Raw genomic sequence first — 20,812 nt, forward strand, 5'->3', positions numbered from 1 at the left:
CAAAGTTTGTTTTTAGAAATAAACAGACAGTCTCATTTCAGTGTGTGTCTCCAGGCCTGATGGGACGTGTGGTTCCCTCCAGTCGTCTTCGTGGACAGCAGCTCCAACACGAGACCTGGAGGAGTGAACTCACTCATCTGGTTCCGACTCTAAACTCCAGATGTTCCGGATCCCGTCCTGGAGATTAAACCCACAGACGGAGAAACGGAAACTTGGATCAGTCCGGTCCCAGAGCTGATGAGGGTCAGAGCTGCAGCAACATGTTAATATGAAGCTTCGTCTCTAATCTGTCTCAGGGTCTTGTTCTTGACTGAAGGCAGATTTGAGCAAATGTAATAAAATGTCCTGAACCAGTAAGAACAAAAAAAGGCAAAAATATACTGGGATCAAATTAAAAAAGCTTTTTTATTAGAGAGACACAAACAAATCATATTTTCTGCATTAATTTAATTAAATAACAGTGAAATGTAGATCAGATAAATCAGATCCATGTTGTTGGCAGGTGGATGAACCTCCAGCCACAGGAGTTTGGATCCTGCAGCTCAGGACCACATCATCACTTGGACTTGAACTCGGCCGATGTGATGAAACACGGTCTTGTAATCCGTCTCTTTACAGCACTTTGTTTTTCATCACTCTGCTCGAGCGTCTGCGTGTCAGCTGCTCTGCCCGACGACTCTGGATCTGTCAGCAGCTCCAGACCAATGAACAAGTCTATTAGAAACCTGACAGGGGCAGGTGGTCACACACACACACACGCGCACACACACACACACACACACACACACACACACACACACACACACAGTGCACTCTTGACTCTGGGCTAATCAATCCACCATGAGGCATCGGGACTCCTGCCAGATGTTTGTACCACAGGAGACTCAGACCCACGTGTTTTTGTGTCGTTCACGTTAAACCTGCAGAGTCGAACCTTCGTCTCCACGAGAGAATATAAAACACAAACTCTGCAGATGTCTGACGTTTTCTCCAGCTTCTCTTTTTGAACCTGTGACCTGCAGCGATTGAGCCGCGACCAACGAAGATCTGCTGCTGGACGAAACCAGAACAAACCCTGAACGTGTGGATGAGGCTCAGCCACCGAGCGTCTGTTTATTCAAAGTCTATTAATATTAAACGTATCACGTGTCCGACTCATCACTTCACCTCACTGGACCTTTAACTACACACACGACAGGTGTGAAGCTGATGATGATGATGAACGGTTCTTAAAACATGTGAGACACAAACTGAGATTTGTGATCTGATCAATGTGTGCGTGTGTGTCTGTGTCTGTGTGTGTCTGTGTGTGTCTGTGTGTGTGTGTGTCTGTGTGTGTCACAGACAGAAACATGATGACATCAGCCAAGACCAAACCCAAAATAGGCCTCAACTGAATCATCAGCCAGACTTTCTGATGCTTTTCTCCAGAAAACGAGTCTCACATCAGCTCTGACTCATGCAGCTACTCCTCTGTGGTCTAGACGTCTTATCTCTGTGTTGTCATCACACTGGGCTAGATGAGTTTGTGTTAGAGGTGAGTGTGTGTAAGGTGTGTGTGAGGTGTGTGTAAGGTGTGTGTGAGGTGTGTGCAGCTAAGGCCCGTTCTCAGACTGTGTAAATCCAGTGAGTCAATGAAGCCGAGTGCTTCAGGAAGCAGAGGAAAGAGGAACCGAGCCGACACGAGGTGTTGCAATAATCTGAATCCGTTATATTTCAAATGCATCTGATTTTGTCAGTTGATGAGATTTGATTAAACTCCTCCACAGGAACATTTACTTTTTACACAGGAAGCTCTGAAGCTTTGAGCTGCGAGAGTTTGTGAATCTTCAGAAACCTCCGCAGCAGGAAACTGAAGGACAAAGTCGTGAAAGCCACAGATTCACAGACGCTCCCTAATAAAAGCTTCAGGAACATTGTAAGAGCCGATAAAGACGCAGCAGCTTTAATTCAACGTGTTATTATGGAGGAATGTGGATATTTCATCTGGACGAGCTGGTGACGACGGAGAACCGACGTGTGTGTGTTGGGTCGTTGAGGCTCCGACGCCAGAGCTGTGGTCCAGTGATGGATCATTGCAACACTTGGAAAAAGTGACTGGAGGAAATGAGAGGGAAGCCGAGCGCTGAGCTTCTGAGAAGCTCCAGTGTTTTCTATGAATTAAGAGCTTCGGCTCTCCTGCAGACAAATATACAACAACCCCCCCCCCCGAAAACCAGCAAGTCCACCAGCTTCTGTGGTAGAAGTGTGTTTTCATGATTTGAGCTTTTATTGTAGCAGAAAATTACAGGATTCAGTTACAGCTCGTGGAAACACGTCGTCAGAAAACCAGACTTCAGCCAAAACTGCTTTTATCACTTATTAGCATTTAATGGAAGTTAAAAACACAGAATAATGAAGTTTGAATGTAGATTTATTCATAAAGTCAAGTAGCTTTAATCACTGTGGGAACTTTTAACTGAACGATGCAGATAATTAAACACACTTAAATAATATAAAATATTTCTCCAGTCGACAAGTCGTGTTTGTTTATAACTAGATTTTTTTTATTTTGTTAATAAGTTTCTTTGATTGGAATAAAATGAATTGTAACTTAGGAACTAAAAGATGATGTGAGGGCCTGTGTTGGCCTGCAGCTATTTTAATATAATTATTATAATATATATTTTTATTTTATTGACTTTATCAAAATAAAAGATTATGTAAGATTCTTCTTCTTCCTGCTCCTTTTCATCCAAGATGTGAGATTCTGTGTTTGCATTTAAATTGTTTTGTTTGGTCGAAGATTGAAATAAACTTAAAGATTTGAAAACTAGTTATTACATAGTTTGTATGATGCTTTTAAAGTTAGCTCAGAAATAATTCTAGAGCCCCTAAATCCCTTGAAACGCTCCTGTAGGACAGTGGTTAGGAATATTAATATTTATTTGCACCGTCACTAATAAATATAACACTGCAACTAAGAGCGTGTGCGGATCTGCAGAACATCAACGTAACTGATCTTGTAATAATCAGGAAACTGTGGAGCTGTGGTTTGTGCATAAGAGAAGAAAAGTGAGCGATTAAATGATTTATTAAAAGTTTGTACATTAAGTCTCCAATTTATTTCACATACATTAATAACAATGTTCAATTAAATAAAAATAATATTATGTTAAATCCCTCAACGTGAAGTTTGAGTCACTTTCATTCCTCTCGTGAATCAGCAGGAGGTCGGAGGGAGTTGAAGTAGGTTATTAAAAACGAGGACGGATCAATAGACCGATGATTTGTTATTGATCCGCTCAGCGTCAGACAGGAAGTGTCAGTGTGAGGAGCAGAGGCAGAACTGATGTGTTACTGGAAACACTGGAAACACTGGAAACACGTGGCACAGAGTTTAATCTGACTCACAGCAGGAGGTCTGAGCAGAAAGTCACTGCACCAGAGACCTGATACTTTACAGCGACTCTCCTGGAAACCTTCCCTACATGTTCCCTTTTAAATCAGGTGGGATTTTACATCACTGGCATTTCAGTCAAAGATCAGTTTGTTGATCTGAAAATATTTTTACTTAATTAATGTTTATGCCTCATGTTGGTTAAACTGTCGTTTTTCAGCAGTTACACATATTTTTCCCACTTCCACAGACAACACCAGTTAAATAAAGTTTTAATTTTGTATTAATCAATCTAAATAAGAAGTAACCATTGTCATTAGTCTTTGTAGTAAACTGAAGAAGTTGTGATTTCACCTCTCTTGGTTTGTCTGTTTGCAGCTTTACACAAAAAACACTTTCCATGAAACTTCTTCACATAGTTTCACTGGAAATATCCAAGTTATCAACAGCTGGATATCAACTACTGGAAGTCTTCAAATAAATCTGAATAAATCTGACAAACACGACATCTGTAAAATAAAGTGATACTGAGATGAGTGTGTGTGTGAACCGGAGATCGTAACATGCACAGCTACAGTAAATACACACTCAGAGATTCTGCTGCTAGTGTGTGTGTGTGTGTGTGTGTGTTTGGGAGGTCTGGCAAAGAAAGGCGATCTGAGATGTGAGAACTAACACACACACAGACACACACACACACACACACACACACACACTGTGGGGTTGTGCAATGCTGCCTTTAAAGAGCGTGTGCAGTCAGGTGGGAAATTCCCTGGTCACAGTCCCGACATTCCTCAGGAGCCAAGTTGTTGTCACCGGCCACGTCCAAGTGTCAGTCTGTGTGTGTTACTGTTTCTCTTCCTGAGCGATAAACGAGCAGGAAGTCCAGACTTAGAGAGGCCGTTTCAAGTTCACCCCCCCCCCCGGAACAAGGACAAAGACGGACGCGCGTGTGCGTCACCAAACACAATGAAACACAACAGTAGCTGAGGCTGCGTGTTTGATCCCCGCATGAGGCCTGAGAGCGGCTCCAGACGCTCGTCACATCACTCGGTTACAGTCATCTGTCAGGAGCGAGCGGTCGCACCAGAGCTTCTCCACCACGTCTCTGCCCTGAGGGGACAAAGCAGCTACACACTCCTCAGCTGTCACGCTCACACATCGTCCTTTACACAACCTGACGGCTTCTGTGAAATGATAAACACAACCGACGGTAAGGACACGTCGTGAACAAGTCCCAGTCCGACAGGTTTCATAATAAAATCTAGAGTTTGAGATGCGGGGGTTCCTCAGAGGAGTGAGTGTGTGTTGTCGTCAGGCACTGGACAACATGGTGGAAGTGAAGATCTGCTGCAGGATCTGTGGGATCTGCTTCGTGTCCATGGCAACGAAGGATCTCCCGGCTGGAAGCGTCTTCTGGAGCCTGACACAAAGACGGGGAGAAGGAAGAAAAGATGCTTGAACTGTAGAAACACTCTCATTTCCCAAAATAAAAAGACAGAGCAGCACTTGTTTGGATCATTAGAGGACATTTCTACAGACAGAGACAGAGACAGAGTCTTTACATGGTGGTGAAGACGTTTCTGCTGCAGCTCTTTTTTTGCTCTTTCAAGAGGTAGTTTGTCGTCCAAGTGAGAAAACACACAAGCAAATGTCTTTCACACCTTGTTCAGACCTACAGATTTTTCAGTTTACATCAGATGTATCAACTTCCTGTTACAAGCAGGAGGTTGAACACCAGAGCTGATGGATGGAGCTCAGACATTAAGGCAGCGACTTTTGTGTAAATCCACCTGTGGCCTCTAAAATAATGTCTTTTAACGTCATTTGCAATCAGGGTTAAAAGGAAAACTGTGTCTTCAGATGCACAAACAGAAAAACCTGTCAGTTCCAGTCGGGCTCAGTTACTTCTCTCTCTCTCTGGGACCCAAGTTCCAGTTCTTCCATGTTTCCACGACATGTGAATAATCTTTTCATCTCATTCTGACATGAACCTTTTCACGAGTTAATTTCTACCCGAGTTAAAGAGTCACTGCTCTCAGCTCCTTTCATGGATCAGGTCTTTTCTGAGACTCTTCAGAGAGTCACGAGCAGCTCAGGTCACGGTCGGGTCATTGCCCTTCTACAGTCGGACCCTGAAGCAGAAGCTCTTGAGAAGCTCAGGACCAGTGAACCTCAGATGAGAGGATGTAAATCATTTATCTGCGGCTACAGAAGCAGCCTGAAGGAACAGGAGAGGATTTCACTCTTTCTTTATCTTTGCTGGTTCCATTCAACTTTAAAGTCTAGTTGTTGTTTAGTTTGGCAGAATTTCTTCTCCCTCAACCTTCTCCTCATATTTCAAACCTCAACTTGACCTCCTCACCTTTCAGCCTGATCCCCGAGGGATCCGATGAAGATGGCGAAGGCGTTGACCTGCGGGTCAGAGGTCAGGACTTGGGCGAAGCGCTCGGGCCGGATGCCGTAGCGCTCCAGGTTGGCATCGCTCAGCACCACCACAAAGCGCTCGTCGGCTTCTTCTCGCGCCAGCTGCTTGATGCTGGCGTCCGTGCCCTCCAGCGTGTAGTCGCCACTCATGCAGAACTGAGCGTGGGCGTGCATGGTCTGCAGGGCGGGGACAAGCACGAGGACGAGGATGATTAAAAAGAACAAGCGACAGGGAAACAACTTCATCATCTAGACTAGATAAATATGATAAAAACTAGAATTACAATAAGTTAATACGTCTGTCAACGGTTCCTCAAATTAAACCAAACGGCACCAAATGTCACAAACACATAGAAACCCAAGTTAATTAAGAAATTAAGAAAGAAACAGAAAAGATCTCACAGATGACACAAGAAAAAAGTGAACAAAAGTTTTCTTTGCAGCCACTTTACAAATATATATTGAGCTTCAACACAAAGTTTTGAAATCAAGAAATAAATATGAAAAGGCAGATCGCTGTGTTGAGAACAACGTGTGAGAGAAACACTGAACATGACCGATCGGAGTCTCGCACCTTGAGGACCTGGAGTCTCTGCTTGTTGTCCTTGGGGACCTTGTCTGCTCGGACCAGCTCGATGTCGTAGCCGTCGCCCGAGTGACCCACGATGTCGTACTGCAGAGACGACAACGTGTCAATCGTTACACAACTCCTCACTCTGACCTGCACACACTACAAAGGTGCACATGCCCCCCCCCCCCCCCTGCATGTTACATGAGGTCGGCCGGGCTCTGTGGGCCTCAGCTGCTCCTCAGGTGTCACACATATGTTCCTCATGACGACAGTGACGAAGGTTTGTGTCTCGTCTACGTCACTGTTGCTGTTGCTGGGGGATATTTTTATCAAGCTCCTCTCGCCACATCAGAATCTGTTGTTTTACACAAATACATTTTCTTTTCTACTTGACACAAACCAACATCTTGAAATTTAATTCAAAATATAAATGTTCACACACACATACATTGTGTGTGTAGCACAGACACACACAAGTGAAGGTGTGTGTTCTCAGATGCACTTTCATGTAAGAAGTGTTACGCAAACACTGACATGTGATGAGGACCACTGGGTGTGTGTGTGTGTGTGTGTGTGTGTGTGTGTGTGTGTGTGTGTGTGTGTGTGTGTGTGTGTGTGTGTGTGTGTGTGTGTGAGACACTGATATAGGATCAGTATCAGGTTGGGTTGAGTGCCACTAGGGGGCCAGATGTCTGTCTCCCTTCCACACACTCATGTCTCCTCTCTCTTCTTTCTGTCCCTCTCTATTTGTCCTGAGTTCTTCTTCTGTCTTTCTCTCTATCTCCTGGTCCTGTGAGGACGGAGTGACGCAGACTGACAGTCGCGGTTTGAGCAGTAAACATTCCTCAGTAACGCGTTCGTCTTATTTCAGTCGCACCTTGAACTTGTGCTCGTAGCTCTCCAGCGCCTCCATGACCATACACACGGCCTCCATGGAGCGCTCCAGCCGGCCGTCCACGCCGTTGAAGCGGTACATGCTGCCCGACACGTCGGCCAACACCCGCAGGCGCTTGGGCTTCTGCTGCGGGCTGCCCAGCTACAGACACACGGGGGGGGGGGGGGGGGGGGGGGGGGGGGGGTAGAAACAACACGCAGTCAGAATCAGCACCATTCAATGAAAGAAAACACTGAACCTCGCAGAGCGTCCCGTCGAAGTCGGTGTAGCTTACTTAAAATAACGTTCGTCACGAGGTCACGATTTCAAAACTGGCTGCAATTATTTCAAACTGGAACCTCGGGCCAAACCAAAAATATGCAACACTTGGAGCTAAATAAGGTAGAAAAACATGGTATGCATATTATGGTTAGTGTGTGTTTGTATGATGAGTATGGGAACTATCTCAGAGCCGTGTGTGTGTCTGTGTGCGAGTGTGCATGTATGTGAGCTCGAGCAGAAACGCAGGCTGTAATAATAATCTCACACACACCACTGGAATGTGCCGTCTGACAGATAAACGTCAAAATTATGTGTGTGAGTCTGGGAGTGTGTGTGTGTGTGTGTTTTTGGAGGTGTGGCAATATTTCAGCATGGTTTAAATGTATGCAGCAGCAGCAGCAACACACACACACACACACACACACACACACACACACACACACACACACACACACACACACACACACACACACACACACACACACACACACACACACACACACACACACACACACACACACACACCTCTGGTTCCAGCTCTCCTCTGCGTTTATATATCGACTTCTCTCCAGTGAGTCCATCAATGATTTTAGCATCGTCCAGTTCACCCAGTGCCTGGTTCTTCAACCACTGTCGCTCCTTCCCTTTAGCCTGAAACACACACACACAGACACACACACACAAACAGACACACAAAGTTAAGTCAACAAAATCAATACACCCATTTCAAAATGTGTCTGCGGAAGGTGATTTCATCTTGGTTTGATATTCAGACGCTGCAGATTGTGAAACAAGGCAAAGCAAAGAAATCCAGACAGTTGCATTGTACTGACACACACACACACACACACACACACACACACACACACACACACACACACACACACACACACACACACACACACACTCATCACTGACACATCACAGACTACAGAAGAAGGATTTACAGACTCACAGTGAACTACACATGCACACGTTTGTCACAAGCACCACGTTAACGGGGGGGGAGCTATGTGACTGCACTGTTCTAGCTGAGGATGTAGTTGGAAGAAGGGATGAGGAGAAAGGAAGAATATCACTTCCCTCCTGTCTTCAGTTTGCTCCCTGAGGAGGAAGAATACAAGCCGCTGTTTCCTCATCAGTGTTTTTAGAAAAGCACTGACACAACAACAGACAGTTTGTACTGTGGGTCGGTGTGTGTGCTCCGAACACAACCACTGACAAGTTGTACAGGAGGAGAAGAAAAGCTCCAGTAAAATAAGTTGAATGACGCCAACTTTGAAGAGATCCAGAAGCTGATTGTCTCTTAACGATGAACCGACTTCAGAGTCACTTATTAAACCTCCTGATGTCTCCTCAATACAGAAGAAGAGTGAGGAACTTTCCAGGTTCGCAAGTTGAAAAGAGTGGAAGCGACCATGCAAAGCTTTCTGGGACTTTCTGTCCAGCGTTTGGGCCGTCGTCCTCCTCAGAGAATGATGCTCGGTAAATACGGGGCCGGCTGTTTATCTCTGGCACGCCAGGCCATTGTTGAGAGATTAATGCGGAGGGGTTTCCCAAAGGGGAGATGGTAGAAACAATATGTTATCAGCTTGCTGAACGCTTGCCAGTGTGTGTGTGTGTGTGTGTGTGTGTGTGTGTGTGTGTGTGTGTGTGTGTGTGTGTGTGTGTGTGTGTGTGTGTGTCTTAAATCACTCTTCAGGTATGATAAAGACAACATGACTTCACAGCGTCACGCCTGCAGGGATCATTATAATCTCCATCGTCTTAACGGAGGGAAAAAGCCCCGAGGCCCCGAGCACCAACACAAACAATAACCAATGTTCAGGCTCAAAGTCGGAGGAGGCTGCAAACACCTGGATGGAGACAGAACGCACACACACATATACACAAAGACACACAAACACCCACCCACTACAGTGTATACAAATAGAGCTTCACACCTGGACAGGAGAATAATAGAGTGAGGCTTAGTGTCGTCGCTCTGTAATCATGTCTGCATGCTGCATGGTTTTCCTCTCGTCACACACGCTAACACACACTAACACACACTAACACACACTAACACACACACAAACACACAAACACACAAACACCCCCCCCCCCCCCCCCCCCACACACACACTTGAATGCACCGTTCCCCTGAGACGCTCAAACAAAAGCAGGAAAGTCCAAATCAAAATAATGAAACAGAGACAATATCACATCCTGGGTATTTAACCACCCCTCCCCTGTTGTCTCTCTTTTCACTCATTCAGCCAATCGGATTGCTCGAGGGGGACAGCGCCCCCGCCTTCCTGCCCCGGCGTCACGTGCGGGGCTGTGTCAGGTCAACTAACCACTTTACGACCCCACAACGTCAGCTGACTGATGGACGACCAGACTGCAGCTCTTACTGTACAGAGAGTAGAAGCTCATTTATCCAAAATGACAGTTTAATGATGCTTGGAAGTATGACACACTGACTTTATATATATATTTGCTATATATATATGTATCATACTGGCGGTAAATTGAATCAGTTTGATTTATAGCCTCAGTTGTTTGACGTGGTGAAGTCAGGGGTTTATGCTCAGCTGACCATCATCTGACCATCAGATAGTAGATTAGAGATAATATCTGGTAGTGCACTCCAGTGATCAGGTGAACGTCTACAGTGGCGAGGAGTAAGTGAAAGTGTAAAGAGTGACGTGCATCTGACCTGTAAACTGTCCAGGATGGTTCTCAGAGACTGAACCTGCCTCATGACGGCGGAGGAGAAGCGCTTGTACGTGGCAGCGTCGTATTCGCTCATGTTGATCTCCTTCAGCCTGATGTCAGAAGGGAACAGAAAGAGACACAGATTTAATTAGTTGTTTGATGATATGAAAATGGTCTGATTGGTGATTGGTCCAGCATGTGTATCGGGGGGGAACTTGACACCGAGGTACGAGCTACAAACGACGTCATCGGCAGCATTCGTATCTGATGCATCATCCATCTTTATTTACAGTCTATGATTTCAACTTCACTCCCGAAAGCACAAGTGAAGAAATGCTGCTTCTCTCTTCTCTTCTAATTCACCTTTAACAACAAGTCTCCCCATGGAAACCACTTCGAGCTCCGGACACCTGTAGATCATCTGGAACAGGGTCAGTGTTGTTAAACTTTGTGTGTCTGTCTGTGTGCTCCTTCCAGAACACACCTGTGGACATGACAGCACAGGTGGGCTGCCCCCCCCGACCCTAATGTCTCAGTATAATCCCACCGTGCAGGTACTTTGAGGCTCTTATACCGCCCCCATGTTTGAACGGTTTGATGTGTGTGTGTGTGTGTGTGTGTGTGTGTGTGTGTGTGTGTGATCTCTGCCAGGTGTTTGAAACTCTTGGTGACAACCAGACCGTAACAACCACAGAGATTCAGCGACTTCAAAACCAAGGCAGGAACTGAAGGATGGAGGAGAGGGGCTGGCTTTATGTGTCACGCCTGGCAACAAACCTGTGTGGGTGTGTGTGTGTGTGTGTGTGTGTGTGTGTGTGTGTGTGCGTGTGATTCTTTTGATTGCATGGCTGATGCCAGTGCAGTCTACACAACATATCCAGTGTCATGCCACCAGTCTCTCGCAGCTTTGTGCAGCCGTCCTTACGAGGACTTTGCATTGATCTTCATTCATTGTGGACAACCGGACCAAAACCCCACCCCTCAGAAACGAGTCTGCTTCATTAGAACCGAGCTTTGGTCCCATGAGCTCTTTTCACATCTCATAGCATGAAGTTGTGTGTGTGTGTGTGTGTGTGTGTGTGTGTGTGTGTGTGTGTGTGTGTGTGTGTGTGTGTGTCACACCCTCTGCCCAGTGGTCGTAGCTATTTCCTTTAAATTCCTGAACCTTGATTTCAGAGTGCAGATACAAACTGAGTGTTTTGACGTGGAGCCTGAACACTGAACTTTCACATACACAACAAGCACAACAACAAAGAGTGAGGCGGACACGCCCACCAACTCCCTGCAACAACTCCACACACTGGACCAACAGTAGCTTTCCATCCACAGACCTCTCTGCCAGTACTCATGAAGAAATGTGGGTTTGTTTTAACAGCAGCTTCTCTACTCTACTCAAACATGTGTCCATCACAACAACACACACACTTCCTGATCTCTGATCTGTTTTTTTATTTTTATTTTAAGAAAAGTACAGCATGAAACACAACTCGTCCAGATTTACTTTCTGTTTCTCGTTGTTGTGCTTCCTTGAATTTAAGAGTTTGAGCCCAGGACCTCCTGCTGCGTTCTTCACGTGTGAAAGACGATCGCCAGAGAAAGTCCAGTCCCAAGTCTTCTTCTCCTTCTTTATTCGGTTTATTGGCAGGTGACAACCAACGTCAAGGTGCATTACCGCCCTCTACTGTGTGTGTCAATATCCTACTTCCTCTTCTTCCCCATTCGGTAGCGTATCTCTTATTACCCTTGATATTTGATAGCTTCTCCTTCGTTCAGTTGAGTGGCGGGTGACAACCTCCTGTGTTGGAGTGTATATCAGAGTTATCTAGCTCATATTAAATCAGTTTGTCCAATCCTGTCTCCCTCAGCTAATGGAACATACTCCCTATTCCAAAGGTAACTACTATTTCCAAGCTTAGTTCTTCCTCTCTGCTTTGCACTTTTCCTCTTGAGCTTTTCTCGTTCTCGAACACACTTATTAAAGTGAAGCATTACATGCTCCACTGACTCTTCTATAAAATATTTTGTGCGGGGGGGTTCAACACACAGTGGAAGGCGGTAATGCACCTTGAAGTTGGTTGCTACCCGCCAATAAACCAAACAGAGAAGAAGAAGAGGCTCGGACATCCTCCGCAATTCATGACTGAAAACGCCCTTAAAATAACAATGCCTTTGAACAAGAGGCCGGGCTTTCTATTAGAGTCACAATATTTTTGTGGTTTTGATCTACAACATTATTTGAGATCTTTAAAATTGCCTTTGGTTCTTTATCATGTGTTTGATGTGTCTATATGACTCATGGTTGGAAGAAGATACCCTTCATGTCCCATATCAAGGGCGTTTTGTACTACCTGGTCAGCAGCGCTAAGTGGAAAGAAACGGATCGAATAGACCTGAACCCAGATATGGAGGAGACTGCAGTACAGACATTCACCATGGATACATCTGATGCATTGGAGATTCCCAGCATGACAGTTGAAACTATTCGCATGCAGATTGAGGATCTTTATAGCAAGTTGACTGCAGAGCAGTGGGAACTGTTCAAATCAGAAACACCAGACAACGTCACAAGGTTTCTGTTGGCAGAACTTTTTCTGAACATGACTTTGTCTGTGTCCTCAGACCTGATCACAGCACATGGACACAACGACTTTCCCTTTACTGCGGAGAGTATCCAGTCCAGTCTGGGAGACGCTCTCCGTCAGAGTTTAGCACCGGGCAGCTTAAAAAAGTCTGTGAGTTTGGATCAACTCACTGAGTTGGTTGCAGAGGAGATAACAGAGAGGGTCAATTCCCGCCGGTCTGAGCGCTCCACCAGCGGACGCTCCACCAGCGGACGCTCCACCAGCGGACGCTCCACCAGCGGACGCTCCACCGGACTGCCACAGTGTCACCAGACCACAGCCAACAAACTTGAGAAAATGGTCAATTGTGTTTGCAAACTGTTGAAGAAATCTGCCGGCGACATCGAGGGCTCGTTCAAGCCGAAACTACGCAGTCAAAAGACATTTGATCTGATAAACGAGTTCCCTAGGGGGAAACCAACTTCTTCAAGCACTGACTCTTCATCAAGCAGTTCTCGCTCTGACAGACGATCATCCTCAGAATCATCAGTCCGCAGCAGTGACTATAGGACAAGTGAGGCCGTCCAGGAAATCATCGGGAAGGAGGTGAGCGACATCATCGAGCCCCTTGTGGACGAAATGTCAGAATCTGACCTGAGTGGGCTGATATCTGAATCTTCTCTGGAGTTTAAAGCTGCTGCAGATGAAATCTATCAGATCATTAGTGAAGAGGAGAGCGTCAGATCATCTGATTCGAGTAGAGGCTCCAAATCCTCAAAGAGCCACAAGAAGTTTTGGAAAGGAGTGGGCAAGAGGATCAAGAAGCTTTTTGCAAAGTTTTTGGCCACAGCATCGATGCTCAAGATGGGGACACAAGTCAGGAAGAAGTTCAGTAAGGAGACCCAAGTCCAGAGCATTGAGTCAGTCAAGTCTCTGATGGATAGTGTGGAGTCTCTGCTTCTGACAGAGACCAAGGACAGAGTTTCACCTGCAAACGCCCCCGTCCTTACCGATGTCCTCTATAGGTACGTCACAACTGACCCTTTAGTGGCGAGTCCAGCTGAAGTGACGAAAGTGTCTGTTCCTAAGTCCCACAGGAAGATGTACGCGGACATAAAGGAGAGAGTGATGAATTTCCTGCCATTGATGAACTGGTGGTTCTCAAAACAGGCCGGTGACTACACCAAGAGGGTGACCTCCGCTTTAATGGAGATTGAGCCCATCGTAGGATCTCCGGTCTCAGAGATCAACAGTGCAACGGAACGGGCAGAGCCCCGCAAAAAGATGTATGTCAATCTCGTCATTGACCAGTTCGTCACTCGAGTGTTTGCAAAGTCCAAAGTGAACTTGTTCTGTGACGAATCCATACACCTCACTCAATACCTGTTTGAAAAAACATGGGCCGAAGTCCAGGACATTGACATAGACACGTCCCCAGATATAATCAATGTCCTCCACAAGGCGGTGTTCAAGGACCTGTGTAAGATGTGGGACTGTCCAGAAACGCTGCTGCTTTCCATTTATAGAAAAGAACCAGAGGTCGAGAAAACAATCGCCGCATCTATGGAAAGCCACATGTTCAAAAAACCCGGCAGAATGTCCAGATTCTTCTCCTCTTTGAGCAGATTCTTTAAACGGTAGAAATGCTATCGCTCTAAATGAGGACGAACATACGTGTCTTCTGCTGAAGGGGTGTGGATTCACTCTGGGAGCTCCAGTTTACCACATCCAAACAAAAAAAAAAGTGCATGAAATGCTTTCTGTAACCATTTTCTGTAACAACTGTTGGAAAAGAATAAAAAAATAAGAAGATGAGTCGCAGAAGTTGTCCTCTTGGTGTGAAAGCAGGGAGCACGGGGGGGGGGTCTGCTTCATTAGAACCGAGCTTTGGTCCCATGAGCTCTTTTCACATCTGTGTGTGTGTGTGTGTGTGTGTGTGTGTGTGTGTGTGTGTGTGTGTGTGTGTGTGTGTGTGTGTGTGTGTGTCACACCCTCTGCCCAGTGGTCGTAGCTATTTCCTTTAAATTCCTGAACCTTGATTTCAGAGTGCAGATACAAACTGAGTGTTTTGACGTGGAGCCTGAACACTGAACTTTCACATACACAACAAGCACAACAACAAAGAGTGAGGCGGACACGCCCACCAACTCCCTGCAACAACTCCACACACTGGACCAACAGTAGCTTTCCATCCACAGACCTCTCTGCCAGTACTCATGAAGAAATGTGGGTTTGTTTTAACAGCAGCTTCTCTACTCTACTCAAACATGTGTCCATCACAACAACACACACACTTCCTGATCTCTGATCTGTTTTTTTATTTTTATTTTAAGAAAAGTACAGCATGAAACACAACTCGTCCAGATTTACTTTCTGTTTCTCGTTGTTGTGCTTCCTTGAATTTAAGAGTTTGAGCCCAGGACCTCCTGCTGCGTTCTTCACGTGTGAAAGACGATCGCCAGAGAAAGTCCAGTCCCAAGTCTTCTTCTCCTTCTTTATTCGGTTTATTGGCAGGTGACAACCAACAGTCAAGGTGCATTACCGCCCTCTACTGTGTGTGTCAATATCCTACTTCCTCTTCTTCCCCATTCGGCAGCGTATCTCTTATTACCCTTGATATTTGATAGCTTCTCCTTCGTTCAGTTGAGTGGCGGGTGACAACCTCCTGTGTTGGAGTGTATATCAGAGTTATCTAGCTCATATTAAATCAGTTTGTCCAATCCTGTCTCCCTCAGCTAATGGAACATACTCCCTATTCCAAAGGTAACTACTATTTCCAAGCTTAGTTCTTCCTCTCTGCTTTGCACTTTTCCTCTTGAGCTTTTCTCGTTCTCGAACACACTTATTAAAGTGAAGCATTACATGCTCCACTGACTCTTCTATAAAATATTTTGTGCGGGGGGGGTTCAACACACAGTGGAAGGCGGTAATGCACCTTGACGTTGGTTGCTACCCGCCAATAAACCAAACAGAGAAGAAGAAGAGGCTCGGACATCCTCCGCAATTCATGACTGAAAACGCCCTTAAAATAACAATGCCTTTGAACAAGAGGCTGGGCTTTCTATTAGAGTCACAATCTTTTTGTGTTTGATGTGTCTATATGACTCATGGTTGGAAGAAGATACCCTTCATGTCCCATATCAAGGGCGTTTTGTACTACCTGGTCAGCAGCGCTAAGTGGAAAGAAACGGATCGAATAGACCTGAACCCAGATATGGAGGAGACTGCAATACAGACATTCACCATGGATACATCTGATGCATTGGAGCTTCCCAGCATGACAGTTGAAACTATTCGCATGCAGATTGAGGATCTTTATAGCAAGTTGACTGCGGAGCAGTGGGAACTGTTCAAATCAGAAACACCAGACAACATCACAAGGTTTCTGTTGGCAGAACTTTTTCTGAACATGACTTTGTCTGTGTCCTCAGACCTGATCACAGCACATGGACACAACGACTTTCCCTTTACTGCGGAGAGTATCCAGTCCAGTCTGGGAGACGCTCTCCGTCAGAGTTTAGCACCGGGCAGCTTAAAAAAGTCTGTGAGTTTGGATCAACTCACTGAGTTGGTCGCAGAGGAGATAACAGAGAGGGTCAATTACCGCCGGTCTGAGCGCTCCACCAGCGGACGCTCCACCAGCGGACGCTCCACCAGCGGATGCTCCACCGGACTGCCACAGTGTCACCAGACCACAGCCAACAAACTTGAGAAAATGGTCAATTGTGTTTGCAAGGTGTTGAAGAAATCTGCCGGCGACATCGAGGGCTCGTTCAAGCCGAAACTACGCAGTCAAAAGACATTTGATCTGATAAACGAGTTCCCTAGGGGGAAACCAACTTCTTCAAGCACTGACTCTTCATCAAGCAGTTCTCGCTCTGACAGACGATCATCCTCAGAATCATCAGTCCGCAGCAGTGACTATAGGACAAGTGAGGCCGTCCAGGAAATCATCGGGAAGGAGGTGAGCGACATCATCGAGCCCCTTGTGGACGAAATGTCAGAATCTGACCTGAGTGGGCTGATATCTGAATCTTCTCTGGAGTTTAAAGCTGCTGCAGATGAAATCTATCAGATCATTAGTGAAGAGGAGAGCGTCAGATCATCTGATTCGAGTAGAGGCTCCAAATCCTCAAAGAGCCACAAGAAGTTTTGGAAAGGAGTGGGCAAGAGGATCAAGAAGCTTTTTGCAAAGTTTTTGGCCACAGCATCGATGCTCAAGATGGGGACACAAGTCAGGAAGAAGTTCAGTAAGGAGACCCAAGTCCAGAGCATTGAGTCAGTCAAGTCTCTGATGGATAGTGTGGAGTCTCTGCTTCTGACAGAGACCAAGGACAGAGTTTCACCTGCAAACGCCCCCGTCCTTACCGATGTCCTCTATAGGTACGTCACAACTGACCCTTTAGTGGCGAGTCCAGCTGAAGTGACGAAAGTGTCTGTTCCTAAGTCCCACAGAAAGATGTACGCGGACATAAAGGAGAGAGTGATGAATTTCCTGCCATTGATGAACTGGTGGTTCTCAAAACAGGCCGGTGACTACACCAAGAGGGTGACCTCCGCTTTAATGGAGATTGAGCCCATCGTAGGATCTCCGGTCTCAGAGATCAACAGTGCAACGGAACGGGCAGAGCCCCGCAAAAAGTTGTATGTCAATCTCGTCATTGACCAGTTCGTCACTCGAGTGTTTGCAAAGTCCAAAGTGAACTTGTTCTGTGACGAATCCATACACCTCACTCAATACCTGTTTGAAAAAACATGGGCCGAAGTCCAGGACATTGACATAGACACGTCCCCAGATATAATCAATGTCCTCCACAAGGCGGTGTTCAAGGACCTGTGTAAGATGTGGGACTGTCCAGAAACGCTGCTGCTTTCCATTTATAGAAAAGAACCAGAGGTCGAGAAAACAATCGCCGCCTCTATGGAAAGCCACATGTTCAACAAACCCGGCAGAATGTCCAGATTCGTCTCCTCTTTGAGCAGATTCTTTAAACGGTAGAAATGCTATCGCTCTAAATGAGGACGAATATACGTGTCTTCTGCTGAAGGGGTGTGGATTCACTCTGGGAGCTCCAGTTTACCACATCCAAACAAAAAAAAAAGTGCATGAAATGTTTTCTGTAACCATTTTCTGTAACAACTGTTAAAAAAGAATTAAAAAATAAGAAGATGAGTCGCAGAAGTTGTCCTCTTGGTGTGAAAGCAGCCAGTGTGTGAGGGGGACCATGCAGGAAAGAGGGGGGGGGGGGTCTGCTTCATTAGAACCGAGCTTTGGTCCCATGAGCTCTTTTCACATCTGTGTGTGTGTGTGTGTGTGTGTGTGTGTGTGTGTGTGTGTGTGTGTGTCTGTGTGTGTGTGTGTGTGTCACACCCTCTGCCCAGTGGTCGTAGCTATTTCCTTTAAATTCCTGAACCTTGATTTCAGAGTGCAGATACAAACTGAGTGTTTTGACGTGGAGCCTGAACACTGAACTTTCACATACACAACAAGCACAACAACAAAGAGTGAGGCGGACACGCCCACCAACTCCCTGCAACAACTCCACACACTGGACCAACAGTAGCTTTCCATCCACAGACCTCTCTGCCAGTACTCATGAAGAAATGTGGGTTTGTTTTAACAGCAGCTTCTCTACTCTACTCAAACATGTGTCCATCACAACAACACACACACTTCCTGATCTCTGATCTGTTTTTTTATTTTTATTTTAAGAAAAGTACAGCATGAAACACAACTCGTCCAGATTTACTTTCTGTTTCTCGTTGTTGTGCTTCCTTGAATTTAAGAGTTTGAGCCCAGGACCTCCTGCTGCGTTCTTCACGTGTGAAAGACGATCGCCAGAGAAAGTCCAGTCCCAAGTCTTCTTCTCCTTCTTTATTCGGTTTATTGGCAGGTGACAACCAACGTCAAGGTGCATTACCGCCCTCTACTGTGTGTGTCAATATCCTACTTCCTCTTCTTCCCCATTCGGCAGCGTATCTCTTATTACCCTTGATATTCGATAGCTTCTCCTTCGTTCAGTTGACTGGCGGGTGACAACCTCCTGTGTTGGAGTGTATATCAGAGTTATCTAGCTCATATTAAATCAGTTTGTCCAATCCTGTCTCCCTCAGCTAATGGAACATACTCCCTATTCCAAAGGTAACTACTATTTCCAAGCTTAGTTCTTCCTCTCTGCTTTGCACTTTTCCTCTTGAGCTTTTCTCGTTCTCGAACACACTTATTAAAGTGAAGCATTACATGCTCCACTGACTCTTCTATAAAATATTTTGTGCGGGGGGGTTCAACACACAGTGGAAGGCGGTAATGCACCTTGACGTTGGTTGCTACCCGCCAATAAACCAAACAGAGAAGAAGAAGAGGCTCGGACATCCTCCGCAATTCATGACTGAAAACGCCCTTAAAATAACAATGCCTTTGAACAAGAGGCCGGGCTTTCTATTAGAGTCACAATCTTTTTGTGGTTTTGATCTACAACATTATTTGAGATCTTTAAAATTGCCTTTGGTTCTTTATCATGTGTTTGATGTGTCTATATGACTCATGGTTGGAAGAAGATACCCTTCATGTCCCATATCAAGGGCGTTTTGTACTACCTGGTCAGCAGCGCTAAGTGGAAAGAAACGGATCGAATAGACCTGAACCCAGATATGGAGGAGACTGCAGTACAGACATTCACCATGGATACATCTGATGCATTGGAGCTTCCCAGCATGACAGTTGAAACTATTCGCATGCAGATTGAGGATCTTTATAGCAAGTTGACTGCGGAGCAGTGGGAACTGTTCAAATCAGAAACACCAGACAACATCACAAGGTTTCTGTTGGCAGAACTTTTTCTGAACATGACTTTGTCTGTGTCCTCAGACCTGATCACAGCACATGGACACAACGACTTTCCCTTTACTGCGGAGAGTATCCAGTCCAGTCTGGGAGACGCTCTCCGTCAGAGTTTAGCACCGGGCAGCTTAAAAAAGTCTGTGAGTTTGGATCAACTCACTGAGTTGGTTGCAGAGGAGATAACAGAGAGGGTCAATTCCCGCCGGTCTGAGCGCTCCACCAGCGGACGCTCCACCAGCGGACGCTCCACCAGCGGACGCTCCACCAGCGGACGCTCCACCGGACTGCCACAGTGTCACCAGACCACAGCCAACAAACTTGAGAAAATGGTCAATTGTGTTTGCAAGGTGTTGAAGAAATCTGCCGGCGACATCGAGGGCTCGTTCAAGCCGAAACTACGCAGTCAAAAGACATTTGAGCTGATAAACGAGTTCCCTAGGGGGAAACCAACTTCTTCAAGCACTGACTCTTCATCAAGCAGTTCTCGCTCTGACAGACGAACATCCTCAGAATCATCAGTCCGCAGCAGTGACTATAGGACAAGTGAGGCCGTCCAGGAAATCATCGGGAAGGAGGTGAGCGACATCATCGAGCCCCTTGTGGACGAAATGTCAGAATCTGACCTGAGTGGGCTGATATCTGAATCTTCTCTGGAGTTTAAAGCTGCTGCAGATGAAATCTATCAGATCATTAGTGAAGAGGAGAGCGTCAGATCATCTGATTCGAGTAGAGGCTCCAAATCCTCAAAGAGCCACAAGAAGTTTTGGAAAGGAGTGGGCAAGAGGATCAAGAAGCTTTTTGCAAAGTTTCTTGCCACAGCATCGATGCTCAAGATGGGGACACAAGTCAGGAAGAAGTTCAGTAAGGAGACCCAAGTCCAGAGCATTGAGTCAGTCAAGTCTCTGATGGATAGTGTGGAGTCTCTGCTTCTGACAGAGACCAAGGACAGAGTTTCACCTGCAAACGCCCCCGTCCTTACCGATGTCCTCTATAGGTACGTCACAACTGACCCTTTAGTGGCGAGTCCAGCTGAAGTGACGAAAGTGTCTGTTCCTAAGTCCCACAGAAAGATGTACGCGGACATAAAGGAGAGAGTGATGAATTTCCTGCCATTGATGAACTGGTGGTTCTCTAAACAGGCCGGTGACTACACCAAGAGGGTGACCTCCGCTTTAAT

At 46.0% G+C, this 20,812-nt stretch overlaps 1 protein-coding gene across 1 annotated transcript in view; it reads right to left on the reverse strand.

Moving 5' to 3' along the window:
- Nucleotides 1-4,502: 4,502 nt before the first annotated feature.
- Nucleotides 4,503-20,812, reverse strand: part of vwa8 (von Willebrand factor A domain containing 8) — a 71,241-nt gene continuing 54,931 nt past the window's right edge. The window contains exons 40-45 of the mRNA XM_034574963.1: nt 10,235-10,343; nt 8,059-8,184; nt 7,255-7,413; nt 6,381-6,479; nt 5,745-5,983; nt 4,503-4,802 (exon numbers count right to left, since the gene is read on the reverse strand). Coding sequence (XP_034430854.1) covers nt 4,694-4,802; nt 5,745-5,983; nt 6,381-6,479; nt 7,255-7,413; nt 8,059-8,184; nt 10,235-10,343 — 841 coding nt within the window. The 3' untranslated portion in view covers nt 4,503-4,693. The remainder of the gene's footprint in view (nt 4,803-5,744; nt 5,984-6,380; nt 6,480-7,254; nt 7,414-8,058; nt 8,185-10,234; nt 10,344-20,812) is intronic.

The sequence above is a fragment of the Hippoglossus hippoglossus genome, chromosome 21, assembly GCF_009819705.1.
Source record: "Hippoglossus hippoglossus isolate fHipHip1 chromosome 21, fHipHip1.pri, whole genome shotgun sequence".
Lineage (NCBI taxonomy): Eukaryota > Metazoa > Chordata > Actinopteri > Pleuronectiformes > Pleuronectidae > Hippoglossus > Hippoglossus hippoglossus.